Source organism: Epinephelus moara, chromosome 17 (assembly GCF_006386435.1).
Source record: "Epinephelus moara isolate mb chromosome 17, YSFRI_EMoa_1.0, whole genome shotgun sequence".
NCBI classification, from domain to species: domain Eukaryota; kingdom Metazoa; phylum Chordata; class Actinopteri; order Perciformes; family Serranidae; genus Epinephelus; species Epinephelus moara.
The window spans coordinates 12289355-12303863 of NC_065522.1; the positions used below are offsets into that span (position 1 = coordinate 12289355).

A 14509-nucleotide genomic window follows, 5' to 3' on the forward strand; every position below is an offset into this window, starting at 1 on the left:
TTGGCTGGCTGCCTGGAAAGCGGCGACGTCATGATGGATATTAACCCTTCTAAAACCGCAACTTGTCTTTTTAACAATGCAGGTTTTGTATGGATAAACACCAGCTGTTTCCACTCTTTATGCTAATCTAGGCAAGATGGCTGCCAGCTGTATCCTTATATTTAATGGATAGGTTTGAGGGTGGTAACAAACTTCTCATCTAGCTATGTCTCGGCATAAAAGACATCTTTTTGATAGTAGTTACAGATGAGTCTAATTCAAGGATGTATTATTTGATTAAATGTCAGAGGAACAAAAACAATTTCCCCCCGGGGATTAATAAAGTATTCTGAATCTGAATCTGAATCTGAAGGACCAACCATATCAGCTTATTCAGCTTATAAACCCTGGACAAACATGAACCACAACTGGCAGGCTAGTCATCACAAAACTATTGATACTCTGAGGTAACTCAAGTCAATGCTGTTGTCCTCTTTGTTTCCTGTTAGGTAACAAGAGGCAGCTACAGTGGGGAGGAGATGAGAGCAGAGGAGAGGGGGCAATCAATGAGGTCAGTGAATCATGATTTATTATACAGCACCAGGCCATTAGTGTCACACATACTTTGTCACACTATGTAGAGATTGCGTGTCTGCGTCTCTCCAACAGGGTTTGGCCTGTCGACTAATGCTAAGTGGTTGGGTGGCTTTATTTGACATGAGGGGGAAACATGGCGACCCGGGTGGCAGTAGGCGTGATGGTTATGTCAGATCAAGGCACGGTATTGGTTGACATATTCAAAATGGAGCAAACTGGCATATAAAGCATGTGTGATCAGACTGCTCTCACTCCTAGAGCATCAAGATACACAGCATGGACAGGGTGGGAGAGGTGGTGGATAGATCCTACGAACGCTGGACTTTGACCCAGGAGAGCGGTGTTGGGACCGACAAACAAAATCGGTTGCAGGTTTTCTTTTAGCAACATCTGCAGTCTTTTCCTAACCATAACCAAGTCGTTTTGTTGCCTAAACCTTACCGCTGACCCCGTCTTACTTCTGTGCCACTCAAAGCTGGGTGTTATTCTAGCAATTTCTACAATCTTTTTCGAACCATAACCAAGTAATTTTGTTGCCTTCTGAACTGTTGACCCCTTCTGGATCAAGATACAACGTGAAAGGCTGTCCCCAGCATCATTTAAGCAACACTCTGGGCTTCTACCCAGAGTGCAAAACATAGAGATGAAGGGATGACATCATATTGATTTGTTTAATATGATACTGGAGCCAGTGGCCAGCTAGCTTAGCTTAACATAAAGACTGGGAACAGCTGGTGTGACTTGGTCAAATGGTAACAAAACTCACCTACTTACGGAAGCCAAGAACGGCCATGCTAGCTATCAATTTTTTCTTGAGAAAACAAAAGAGGTATTTTTCAAAATAATGAGGATGAATCTTTTGTTTTTCATAGATCATAGGATAGTAATGGAGACCTCGAAAATGAGTGTCTGGTTTGTTTGGTCGCACCTGATTTCAGCCTTCAGGATCATTGTCCTGATGAAGGATTCATAAATTTTAAATCAGTTGCTACAGCTGTCTGGACGCATGGTAGCATGGCGCTCCTGATCTTTGATAAACATTTTAAGCAATAAGGAAATTACCTTTTGTTTATCTGATAACCAATTGATTATCTCATTAAGATATTTTCGTTTTCTCAAGATAACAAAATAAGTGAGTCATGATCTCGATAACAGCATTAAAAAAACATTCAAGCATGGCCACTCTCAGCTTCCGTACCACCTCTAAAGATCACGAATTAAAGTTATATCTTGTCTGTTTAATCTAAAGTTACTGCACCTGCCCAAGAAATAGTCTCTCACACAACGCCCCAAACCCATAAACTGATCTTCTAAAATTGTGTATTTTGTACAAAATGGAGAAACAAGTTAGCCCATCTGTGCGGAGTTTGCATGTTCGTCCTGCATCAGCGTGGGCTTTCTCTACTCCGGCTTCCTCCCACAATCCAAAGACATGGCTTGGTGATTGGTAATTGGCGACTCTAAATCACCCGTAGGTGTGAATGTTATCGTGTCTCTGTGATAAGTGGTTATGAAAAATGGATCATTGAATGAACAACCCCCCAGACCCATAAATTGTCCTTTTAAAATGTTGTTTTTTTTGTACAGAGTAAAAACAAGTTATAGGCCTAATTACTTTAAAGACAGTCCTTATGTTACCAGTCTTTATGCTCCACAGCTGTGAAGGTCCAAAATGGTAAACATTCCTTTAAAATGAAATATCACTCTCCAGCTTAAGTGAGAAGATGAATAGTTTGTACGTAGGGGGAAAATCAATGATGCTGCACCTTAGGCTGCACGTGACAGTTATCTTTGCGAAAGGGGATCCATCACTCGCATATAACCTTGAAATGACCTAAGGCGTACACACAAGTCTGCAGCTGAGCTGAAGCATATCCACCTGTTCCGTCATTACAGGGGTAAAAAAAAAAAGGGAAATCAGTGGAAATACTGCCTTTGCTGTGTAACCACGGCAACTCCTCCCTCAAAATGCAACATCACCAAAGCCCCCACCGCGTGAAGCGAGCAGGGAAGGATGCGCCGTTTGCCGCTTACCTGGCTTTATTAATAAACCGAGCGGTTCACGTGGTCAGCGCAGCCCAGCACAATATTCTGCTACATTAGCAAGGTATTTTCGATCGGGTGTTTTTTTTTCTTCCTCCTCTCATCCGAGACGGGAGGGATGCTGCTGCTGCTGCTGCTGCTGCTGTGAGGGAGAGAGGTGAGCGCAGTTGGAAAAGCATTTTTTTCCTCCTCTCCAAAGCTCCTCCTCTGTCGTCGGATAGCGGAGACCGGTCACATTTTTTGCTCAATGAGAGCAAGAGGGCACCGGAGAGGATTTCCTAATTTCAACGTGCTGCTGTGCCGTGCGGCTGTTTTCTCGCCTCTGTCAAAGGTAAGGCATGCCGCCGTCTGCAGCCTCTCCACGCGTCATGCGCCTCGCCAGGGAAACTAATGTTGGGGCTGTTTTGGTCGGGGATGATGGTTAGCTGTTTGTTGTGTGATGATCCAGCTGAAAGGGCGAAGGCATTATTATTGAAGGGCAGACAGGGAAAAGAGTTGGGCTGACACCTCAGATGAGCGGTTCAGCTGGAAGGCAGCAGGCTGTGCACCATTGGGAAGTCAAACAGGACAGGACGTGTGTTTTTCTGTGCTTTTACCTGAGCAGCCGCGTCATAGCGTTTACCATTTTCACTGACTGCAGCCAAGTGATGTCCGTAAACCCTCGGCCTTCACGTTTCGTGGTATTTTCTCAGGTAAAAACAGCAGGTTTCCGCTTTTCGATCGCAATTTGTCACAATTAAAAATTGATAGCTACACCAGCAGAATCATCTGCACATTTAAGTTTCCTTGACTGTGTGCTGCATTTTGTGGTTTGAATGAGTTTAAAGACCTCAACATTAATTTTTCCACATTATATATTTTTATTTATTTAGTTTTATTTACTGAGTACCGTTTAAAACAAGAAATAAACAATATATTTTAAAAAGAGTATTTTGCATGTCTGTATAACCGGGGATTTCCTGTTTGGCTTTAATTTCTGAGTACATGTAGCTTTTTGTTTGGTAGTCATGAAGAATACTAGTCTTGATTTGTGGCCAACTTTTCCACAGCAACAATCATGGGTCAATGTAACTGTTTTTAATGATATTTTTTAATTATTATAAAGAAAAGTAAGGTGTACAGCGTCACATTTCCTGTTCTCTGTCTACAATGTCATATAGAAAGCGAAAAGCGGTGAAAGCACACTTTTGAGAATGTCTATTAATAAAATGTTTTACATGATGGAGGTCAAACTGACAGAGATGAGCTCTCTGATGATTAAGAAATCAACTTTGTAACATCAAACTATTTATGCTGGCAAAGCTGAATCTTTAGAATAATACTTGTTTACTCAATATCCAGACAGCCTGTATTTTTATGTCAGTTTTACAACCTTGAGTTTATTTCCTGATTCAATAATTCGTTTTCTTCATTCTGTCGACATTGTCCCGCAGAGGCTAATATGAAGACATCATTTGGCAAACCAGACCCCGGAAAGCACCCACAGTCCTTTCAACTGATTTGAAACTGAAAACAAGCACCATGCAGTGTCTCCGGTAAAACCTGCTCCCCACTCTCCCCTCTACCTACCCAGCCATTGAGAGTGAGGACACCACGAGCTGCACAGACATGGGTTCAGATCAGCCCTGCATGGATTCACCAGAGAGAAGGCCCATGGTGGGTGCTGCCTGTAAGCGGCAGGCCCACCGGTGTCTGCGGAGAAAGCTGAGGCCCGTGCGAATCTTAGGGTTCGTCCTCAGCCTGGTGGCCATAAGTGCTGTCTCCCTCAGTGCCTTGACCTGGAGCTCAGGGGGCATCAGCGAGCCAGTGCTCCCCCAGGAGAGTCTCCACCAGTCGGCCCCCCACCGGACTCTACTTTTCACCCAACACCAGAGGGACCCTAACGTGTCAGCCGACATGCCAATAGCCATGAAATCTACAGCAGATAGCAACGACAGCCAGGGGGAGTACCCGCCAGACATTTTCACCCTTGAGGAGAGGCGCCAAGGAGCAGTGCTCCTCCACATGTTTGGCATGATCTACATGTTCATTGCCTTAGCCATAGTGTGCGACGAGTTCTTCGTCCCAGCGCTGACTGTCATCACGGAGAAGCTGTCCATTTCGGATGACGTAGCGGGTGCCACCTTCATGGCGGCAGGCGGCTCAGCCCCAGAGCTCTTCACCTCCATCATCGGTGTCTTCATCTCACACAGCAACGTGGGCATCGGGACCATCGTGGGCTCGGCCGTCTTCAACATCCTCTTCGTGATTGGGATGTGTGCCATCTTCTCCAAGGAGATCCTCAACCTAACATGGTGGCCGCTCTTCCGCGACGTCTCCTTCTACATCCTGGATCTGATCATGCTCATAATCTTCTTCCTGGATAACTTCATCTCCGTGTGGGAAAGTGCCGCCCTGCTCTCAGCCTACGCCACCTACGTGATCTTCATGAAGTGCAACAGCAAAGTCGAGAGCTTCGTCAAAAATTGCATGAGCAAGAACCAAGTGGTAGAAGTAGAAGTACAACCCAAGGTGAGTTGGTTTCTTGATCTGTATTACTTTCCTTCACCACCATCTTCTCTAAAAATACAATTTCATATGGAATGTCAGACTATAAGGAAGTTACAGTAGGTGTGCAGTAATGAGTTCTAGCACTTTGGCTGATAGAAATGACCTTCCATTTCTCCTCTGGCATGGGAGCACAAACTCATCCTTTTACACATATCATGCAGCTGATTTGTTATTGTGATGAAGTCAGCCTTACTGTGAGAACTGTTTCAGTTGAGCCAAAGATGAACCCAGTTTGTTTGTGGAGACGTGCTTTAAATTCCATGCATCTTTTCGTTCTCATCAACCTAATGAGCATTTTCAAAGGAGACCGCCGTCTCACAGATGTCCCGCACTTTTAGACCATTCCATATACAACAACCCATGCCAAACTCATGTTTCATGAGAGGGATTTATGGCATACATGCTCATTAGTTGTGAATGAGGCAAATAACAGGAGCTCAGTGGGTGTAAAATATGGAGTCAACAACTAAACTGACCGTTGTGCATTAATGTGGCTTAAATGATGCTGCACAGGGCTGGCAAACAGTATTCCTCTGTGGGATTAATAAAACACAGTCAAATGTGTAATTCTGGGTTAAGCTCTACAAATTGTGTCCCGGTCTGACAAACAAATCCCTCCGAAAATCTCCAGAGCTATTTTTTCCTCCCAGTTAAAGATTTCCCACATTAATATTGTGTTTAAATAGTTGTGTAAACATGTCAACCACATACAGCTCAGTGAGGTGAACCACATGTAGTAAATGGCTTCAGGCTTGCAGCGGTCGTCTTGTTGGATGTGTGCGTTCCTCCATATTTGCTCTCATGGGAGATTCTTTATGTACAGTCATTTAGTTCAGTATTTAAATTTTTGCTCAGTGGCATAAGCAATGAATACTCCACAGACAAAAAAAACACAGAAATCATTGTGTTACTTCACATAACATTCGCCCCCTCAATGACACTCGAGGGCAAAAGACACTGCAGTGCAATTTGATACTGGTGTAGAGATTATCCAGACGGATTTAGATTTCTTTGTGACATGAGATGGAAATGAAATTTTGTGAAAGTTGCATTGTAAAGCTTTAATTAAATCGGGATTTATTTTAAGCACATAAAGGATATTTAAACGGCAGGTTTCACTATGTAGCGGAGGGGAAACTCTGGAAGAGTCGCCATTTGATTCGCACTGTGCAAACCCAAAATGTGAAGCCATTGTCTTTATTTAAAAAGCAAGCATGAAAGCAGTTCTTTACTTCGCTTCTATTCTATCATACGAAATTGATTTAGGGCTCCAGTGCAAGAAAAGAGTGAGAACAGAGGTGCACAGGCTGAGTGCCAGAGAAGACTCAGGTGACCTTGAGCTGCAATGGATTCTGGGTACTTTGGCCAACAGATCCGTGTGTGTGCGTGTGTGTGTGTGTGTGTCTTTGTGTGTGTGTGTTGAAAAACAACTTTTGATGGGGGGAAGAAATAGTGCGAGACAGATGAGTCGATCAAACCCCGCCATCACGTCTCATCTCCTAGGACGCTTACAGCAGATTTAGCCTCTCCTCTCTGTTGCATTGTGGGTAACAGTCCCACAGCTGCACCTCTCAGCACCCTGCTTTAAAAAAACATATAAAACATAGCACACATGTGAATTAAAAATGTGCAAAATTAAAGTCTTAAGCTTTTATTTTATCAGGTTGTCATTTATTTTGTAGTCTGGGTCTACAGGGTTAATGGAGCTGGAAAGGCACAAATATTATTAGAATATAATCATCTAAACATCCTTCTTTTAATCAAGCTTTGGCACTTTGGGGACATGTGTATTTCAAGACACGTGTTATTTTGAGATTTAATTGGCAATTTAGCAGCCCTGTGTGTGTGTGTGTGTGTGTGTGTGTGTGAGAGTGTGTAAATTCATACATGAGTAATGGAGAGTAAAACAGGAGCCCAAGGACAAGTGTCCTGCAAAACATGATTGAGGGTCTGGTTTTGTGCTTTTCTGTCTTTCTATTTTTAAGCGACATTCACCACTATGAACGGAAAGCTGTGTTGTTGTTTTTTTATAAGTTAATCATTTCCCCGTCATGACTGAGCTTCAAGGTGTCCTTAATCCTCCACACAGTGCTGTTGAAGTGTAAAGTATTGCATTGTAAGGACAATAGGGTATTATTTGACGCCATGCCCTTGAACTAAACACTTGATTAAAATGGGCTTCCCTGTGATTATTTCGTGCATTATGATATTGGGACGTCCCTGTTGTGTGTTACATTGCTGCCATAGACAGAAACGCAGGCAGTCAGCAGCAAAAGAGAAGCGGTGTTATGGTGTCACCCTAAGGATAAAAGTGCGTAGGTTTCTTGGCAGTTGGCCATAAACAATGCATGCTATAAATACCATGTAAGATTTGATTCAGAGAGTAACATGGGCAGCAGTGTGATGTTCTGCATTTAGTAGTCATCAGTCAGTTTTGTACCGTCTGCGACCGCTGCCTTTCATCTCGCTACAGAGCTGCTTGCACTGCGTTCTCTTTTTATTATTGCCATGAAAAGTTTCTTTTGTGAAACTTGTTTATTCTGCTCCTGGTAACATAAAAATAGCTGGCTTTGTTTCTCTCATTTTCTCAAAAATAATGCCTTAGCTCCCAGGCAGAGCATTAAATGGTGAGAGGAGGGCTCGCTTTTCGATCATTTGACAGATCAGAGGTGTCTTTTTTCTTTTCTTTTTTTTTTAGCCCAGGGATAAGGTGTAACATTATCAATACACCGCAAACAGAACTGTCAGATCTCAGCGTGGTTGCTAGGTCTATTTGAAGCCATTGTTTCACAGCAGTTCAATGGTCAGCCTCATCAAATGTAATCTGCAATAATCTCTCAATCCAGTTAACACAACCGTGAATGCTCCATAATGCCATGCACTTAGACTGACTTGGAATTACGGCAAAATAGGATGGCAAAGGACAATGCTTTCAGCGCAACAACAAACTTTATGTTTCAGGCAGATGGGAGGAAGTTCAACACCTCACAGAGTTTTAGGAGTGACAGCATGTGGATTCTTTCACGCTCGTCCCGTAAATCTTGGTGGCGCCTGCAGTTTTGAAATCCGTATGAAATCCTCTATTACTGTAACTGCTTAACACTGATGATGACAACTTGACACAAAGTTGCAGAATCTCAGCCGCCAGTGCGTGGAGATGAAAAATGAACTCTGCTTGCACCCACCATACCATGCTGAGAACTAAAAGATCATTTTTTTCCTCTAAATATGACGGTTTAGAAATTATACTTGAAGTCTAGTGTGCAGGATTTAGTGGCATTCGGCAGTAAGATTGCAGAATTGTAACTTCTCCTGTGTGCTAAGCATGTTGGAGAACTACAGTGGCCGGCATGAAAACACAAATGGCCCTATCTAGAACCAGTGTTTGATTTGTCCATTCTTGGCTAATGTAGAAACAACATGGTGGACTGTGTGGAAGAGGACCCGCCCTGTATATAGATAGAAACGTCTCACTCTAAGGTAACGAAAAACACAATGCTTCTTATTTTCAGTTGATTAAAAACGAATGAAAACACAGTCATGAATATTAGATTCCATTTCTGCCAATAGATGCCCCTAAATCCCACACACACTGGCCTTTTAATCTGCATGAACTGATTTTTTTGGCCACTTGGGGGCAGTATAAACAAGCTGTCAACACAATATAGACATATTATCACCTTTTAAACAAGCTCCTAGGAACAGTGCAGGGTGACATAGTGGTCAAACTGCTGAAATTACAAGTTCCAAAAAGACTTTATCCTTTAGGCTTACATTGTAAAAGAGCCGTCTGTAAATCAGTGGATTTTGAGTGTCACAACCTCCACAAAATGACTCATTTGACTATCTATATGTTATACTACAGTATGTGTTATTCCGTCAGATAACATTTTGAAAGTCTCGAAAAGCTGCACAATTGAATCATTTTTTGTCCACATTCAAGTTAGCAGAGCGCTAAACTCGAAGTTAGTCAGCAGAAGTCTCTAGAGCACCTATTCTACAGAGGCAGAGCAGAACATATGGGTAATTTTACACATGGTAGTTGAACTTTTTGGATTCATGTGCCATTGAGCAACTTTAATATGAATGAACAGGGCCTGCCTCCAATACTCTATCCAGTTATCTTTACACATCCATGCTTTTAAGTTGCGATGTTAGCTAACAGTTGCTTATTTACACGTTCAGCACACATGGAGCAACATTAGCCTTTCTCTGAAGTTGTGCTGAGAGAAATAGTTGTCTCTATAGCTGCTAAATGCTCCACTACGTTTACCAGCTAGTTGCTAGCACATAAGAACGATGCTATGAACGCACAGACAGCAACGTTTGTGGGCCATAAAGCCAAAACAATGAGCTGATCAAAAATTTAAAATTACTGATCTGAGCAAATTTGGAGCAGGATGACGAGAAAATTGAAATGACTTGACAATTTCTGCTACTTTTGAGTCAGAGTTGCATCTTTAGTTGATCCCAGTGCATGATATGTGATTTCATTTGTTCATCTTTGACCCAAACAGATGTTGGAAGGATGTATTTACCTATTAGTTCTGGCCTGATTGGTGCCTAATACCTTTGTTTACCTAATGAGTGCTTAGCTGCTTGTTAATCTCACAACAAGGGCACTCTGCCTTAGCCGAGTGAGTTAGGTTGCCACCTCTGCCACTCTACCTCCTATGAGACGCAACCCTGCAGACTGGCCGTATATTCCTTGCTCTCATCTACTTTTAGCAATTCTGTTTGGAATCAGAATCTGTCTTTGAGGATTGACACACGACTTCAATAATTTAAATTCATTCAGAGGCCTGAGATGAAGTTTCCCTTTCACACATGTAGCACACTACTGATGCGTTTTCATCTTCTGGAAGTGCTCTGTTTGGTTTAGTTGATGGGTGTTGCCTGGGTAGAGCGTGCAGGAGGCAGGACATGACGCTGATGACACCATAGTCACATAGCCAGTTTGTATTTTGGTCACAAACAACAGTCTGTTGTCGTCCCTTGAATTTTCCTGACAATTTCCGCGTTGGCCGACAGAAGTTCCCAACTCTTGTCATCTCTTTAGTTTGGCATTTTGTTGTCATCTCCATGTAAATTACCCGTTTGTCTTCACCAACGGGTGTTTGTTTTATTCAGGTTTTATGCGAGCCACATGATAGAAGTGTCATCAACACACCCTCTCGCTCGCTGTGAATTCATCAGACAGTTACCTGCGCTTTTCACACATGGGCTCAATTGACCCTGTAGAGAGACATTGCACGGACTTTGTACTAGAAAGCTGGCGGGGTAAAGTCCCATTTTAATGTCCGATCCAACTGATTTGGACGTTTGCGTTGTCACATACAGCTCGCCTGAGTAATGTCTAGATAATAGGTTTGCAGTGCATGTGTGAAAGCTGCCATAGATACAACAGTGCCTCGTGCAACAGGTCCAACAGGTGGTGGCAGACTGCAACTTCAAAAGCAACAGCTGCAATCTGCAATAAAACAGAGAGAGAGGATGAAGCAACTATGCATGGTTGGCAGGAAGTACCGTGACATTTCCATCATTAATTGGTGTAGGAAATGCACAAAGCATTGCCTGAAAATTCACAATAATGCAGAAAATGTGTGTGTTTGATGCTTCAAATTTCCTGGGGGAGACCCTACGCTTAATGTGTCCCCCAAAATGTTGAAAAAACCCTATGCCCCTGTCTGGAACAAATACTACCTTTGTTGTGTTGAAAATATTCTGTTTTGATGAGATATTTTGAGGCTATAGATGGTGTGTTTTTGCTGTTTGACTGCAGTATATATGTAGCGTGCTACTGTAACTCTGACACATCTGTCACGTCACCCGCCTCTCTGCACTAGTGCCGAAGGGCGACTACAGTGTCACACAACTTGGCCCTGTGAGCTCCGAGGCTTCGTAGGTCAAAGATGGCGTCATTTTACTGTATTGTTGCTCTTAATTGTTGCATGTTCTCTTACAGTTAAGCTTCTTAATGTGGTGGTGTTGTCAGTGACTGGGAATTGACTTGGGCCCACGCACAAAGGACCGATTACTGACCACTAGGTCATAAAGAAGGGCTGAGGGAGGTCTACAACACACAGTGCCTTTTCCGCCCCATCTGAGCACATCTCACACTCACACAGTCAGTAAATCCTTGCCACACAGACTGCAGAGACACAGTTCAAGGTCACAATAGAGCTCGAGGCTCCTACGTTTGCCTCAGAAGCTTGGAAAGATCACAGCAACGCAAGATGGAGGAGTGTGAATATCACTAGCTCGAGGTTTGCTCTGCTTCAGCCATTTTTTCACCGGAAAAGCAACAGATGTGTGTGTGTGTGCTACAGTTGGCTTTGCATGCTGATGGTGTCCCACTGAAGCAATCATTTGTCCAGCCCTTTTCTTTTTCTTGCTGTGTGCAAAAAAATCTTAACCACACACTTCACAGTGAGTGAGGAAAAGTAGCATTTTTTCATTCCGATCTGTAACGCTTTTTCTTTTTGCAGCTATTGTAATACCCTCTCTAAACCTCTTTAAAGAGCTCAGTTTAGGCCTGAAATGGCATGAAGTCAGATTTATTACGAGCGGCAGTGCAGGCTTGCTCTGGCTGTACATGGCATTAGTAGGGTCTTTCATCATATGCACACCCACCCCGCCGCCCCCTCCTCAGGACCACCTCACCAGGCCAGCCCAGGCTTATCTTGTTATCTTGTGGTCTCTCTCATTGTTTGGCTGATGGACTGACTGGCTGCTTTTGAAAATACTGGCTCAGGCAGATCAGATTAGCCAGCACTTTGTGCGCTACGGTTTTACGGAAGACGGAGGAGTGACGAGCCCCCCTCCACTTGTTACCATCATCGTGACACACCAAAAGTCAGACGAGTTTGTCAGTGGGGATAATGAAGTCACTCTGTCATTTTAGCGCGGCCACATCTGACAGCACACCACAAACAACTGGACAACTGGTAGATGAAGAGCAAATAGGATCTTCCGATGTATAAGTGAGCTAAATTTAGGTTCAGTGAATTAAGTAATGTCAGCAAAAGAATGAGCACATAAAATAAGTAATTGTAAGAAATCCAAAAGAGAGTCTCAACCAACCACATCATTAGATGCCTGCTACCGTCAACGCTGGATAAGCCAGTGTGTATCGAGGCAGATGTTGGTTCTGCCGAGATGGAAGGTGCGACCTCTGATGTATTACCAAGCTATAAATAGCGTCACAGAGGCGAGATCTTCCATCAGGATGCGCTTCAAAGATCACTTACAAAGCGGGTTCTGTGCAGGGAGCAGACTGTTTGTGTTTCCTCCCTGTGAACTTAGACATTCATGCGGGCACCAGTGGCGATGCTGTACACCTCCTGTATATTCACACATGAGACCCGCTGTTGCACGCTGCACAGTGTGCTGTTTCTTTTTATATTTTTATCCAGTGCAATCCGAGCAAGCTCCCACCTCATACACTATAATACCAGGCTGCCCTGCATGAACTCCGGCACTAGCTGTTTATTTTTGTCCTGTGTGACGTATTCACGGGATTATCTCCTATTATGACTACCTAATTTTCAGCAAAATCCAGATGTGCACTGCTGAACTCCTACCAAATTATAAATTACATCCGTCTCAGATTGCCTCGTTGGGCTTGAACGGATTCGGCTGTAATAAAAGCAGTTGTCAAGCTAGTTTCTAGGAACTGTTGTCTGCATGCGTGGTTTGCACAAAAGAAACCTAATTTAAGTTGTAGGCATTTACAGATTGTGGGCTACTATGATTGAACTTTAAAAAATGTCATTTCTTCTTGCAGTTTAATTTATATGGCATGCGCCCTTGTCCTTGATTTGCACTGTGAAAGCAGTGAGAGTTTTCATGTTTGTATCGTTCAAAAGGAGAGTTGTAGAAGTGACCTTGGTTTAAACTGAATGAAAAATAGGTAGAAGTCGATAATGCTTGTGTGCATGTCATACAGGCCCAAGGTTACTGGGCAGTAGGTAGAAACCAAATAGGAGCTCTCTACAGTGAATACAAAAGCATAGTTTAACATATCAGAAAGTAGCAGAAAAATAGTTTAATGGATGGTTTGATGCCTGAGTTATCGAGCAAAGTTTAACTGTAAATAATTGAAGCTGTCTTTGTTATGTAATTATCGCAGTGTATGTATATGCACATGGGTTTGCACGCGCGTCTGCACACACGTACAGCGTATACCTACTCAGAAACAGAATGGTTTTGGCGCTTGAGCTCAGCCAGCAACAACAGAGCCAGAGTCCAATAATTTAAAAATAGAAAGCCTGCGACTTTGATCTCACCATGACGATGAGGAGTCCAAGTTTTATCATCCGTTCCAGCTGTGGCTCCTTGTCTAAGGAGGGGGAGGGGGAGGGGGAGAGCGCTACTGTAGAGCCAGTAATTAGTTTTCCTGTTTTGGAGGTTTTACCTTATTGTTGGGCAGTTAGACCAGTCAATAGAGATAAAGGTATTGTTCAGAATAAAGTAACGGGCCAATCAAAACACACAGCGTTGGGTTGTAGGGAACTCGGGTGTCGGGCTGCTGAGCCAAAGTTGCTGCTCTCCCTGCTTCTCTCTTGTTGTCCGCAATTATTCTGCGAGCTCTCTTGGCAGTGTCGTCGCTCGTCGGCGCCCCTGCTTTTGTCCAAATTCAGTTTAATTGCATTCAATGGTAATAATCGTGCAAATGAAGTTCTCATTTGCATCGCAGGTGCTGATGGCTGCTTTTTATGTCGTCCTTGATTGGTTATCGCACTGTTTGGCTCCATTCTTATCAGAGTGGACAGTGGCTCTTCACGGTCTCCTCAGTGCTGTGAATGGCTGGAAGGTCACCCTGTCACTCATTACGTATAATACTTATTATTGTCTGTGTTATTATCAAAACAAAAACAACAAAGCAATGAAGCTTATTATTTTTGCCCCTAAAAAGATCATTATACATGCAAAGTAGAGCCATTATGAGTCAGCTTACATAACAAAAAGAAATGTGTACTTGCCCGTATTATCAGTGGCTTCTTAGTTTATTTCTGCAGAGAAATCTTCATTTCATGTTGCTCTTATATGATGTGTACATTGACTTTGCTCTCACTTAAAACACTTTTTTTCATAAAACTGGGCTGTATATGCAGTAGACAAACATAAATACTTTTAAAATTGGTGCTTCATGAAAAGAGAAAACATAGAAAAAGGGCTGTGGCATTTAATTGCTCAATAGGTAGAAAACCTACAACGACCTACACCGCACCATATTGGACCAATAAACGCTCCCACTGGTGAGTGATGTAATGCTAGTTTCCCATCCAAAAACAATATGGCAGCTCACTGGTAACAAAAATCTTGTACTACAGTTAAA

At 43.0% G+C, this 14509-nt stretch overlaps 1 protein-coding gene across 8 annotated transcripts in view; it reads left to right on the plus strand.

Annotated features, from left to right (window-relative positions):
- The first annotated feature begins 2450 nt into the window (after window positions 1-2450).
- LOC126403921 (sodium/potassium/calcium exchanger 2-like) overlaps window positions 2451-14509 on the plus strand; it is a 58948-nt gene continuing 46889 nt past the window's right edge. For 4 of the 8 annotated variants that reach the window (XM_050066755.1, XM_050066760.1, XM_050066756.1 and 1 more), the window contains exons 1-2: window positions 2451-2950; window positions 4053-5130. In XM_050066755.1, coding sequence (XP_049922712.1) covers window positions 4228-5130 — 903 coding nt within the window. In that variant the 5' untranslated portion in view covers window positions 2451-2950; window positions 4053-4227. Of the gene's footprint in view, window positions 2951-3153; window positions 3312-4052; window positions 5131-14509 lie in introns of those variants that run through there. The other 4 variants (XM_050066753.1, XM_050066757.1, XM_050066758.1 and 1 more) reach the window with 2 other exon arrangements.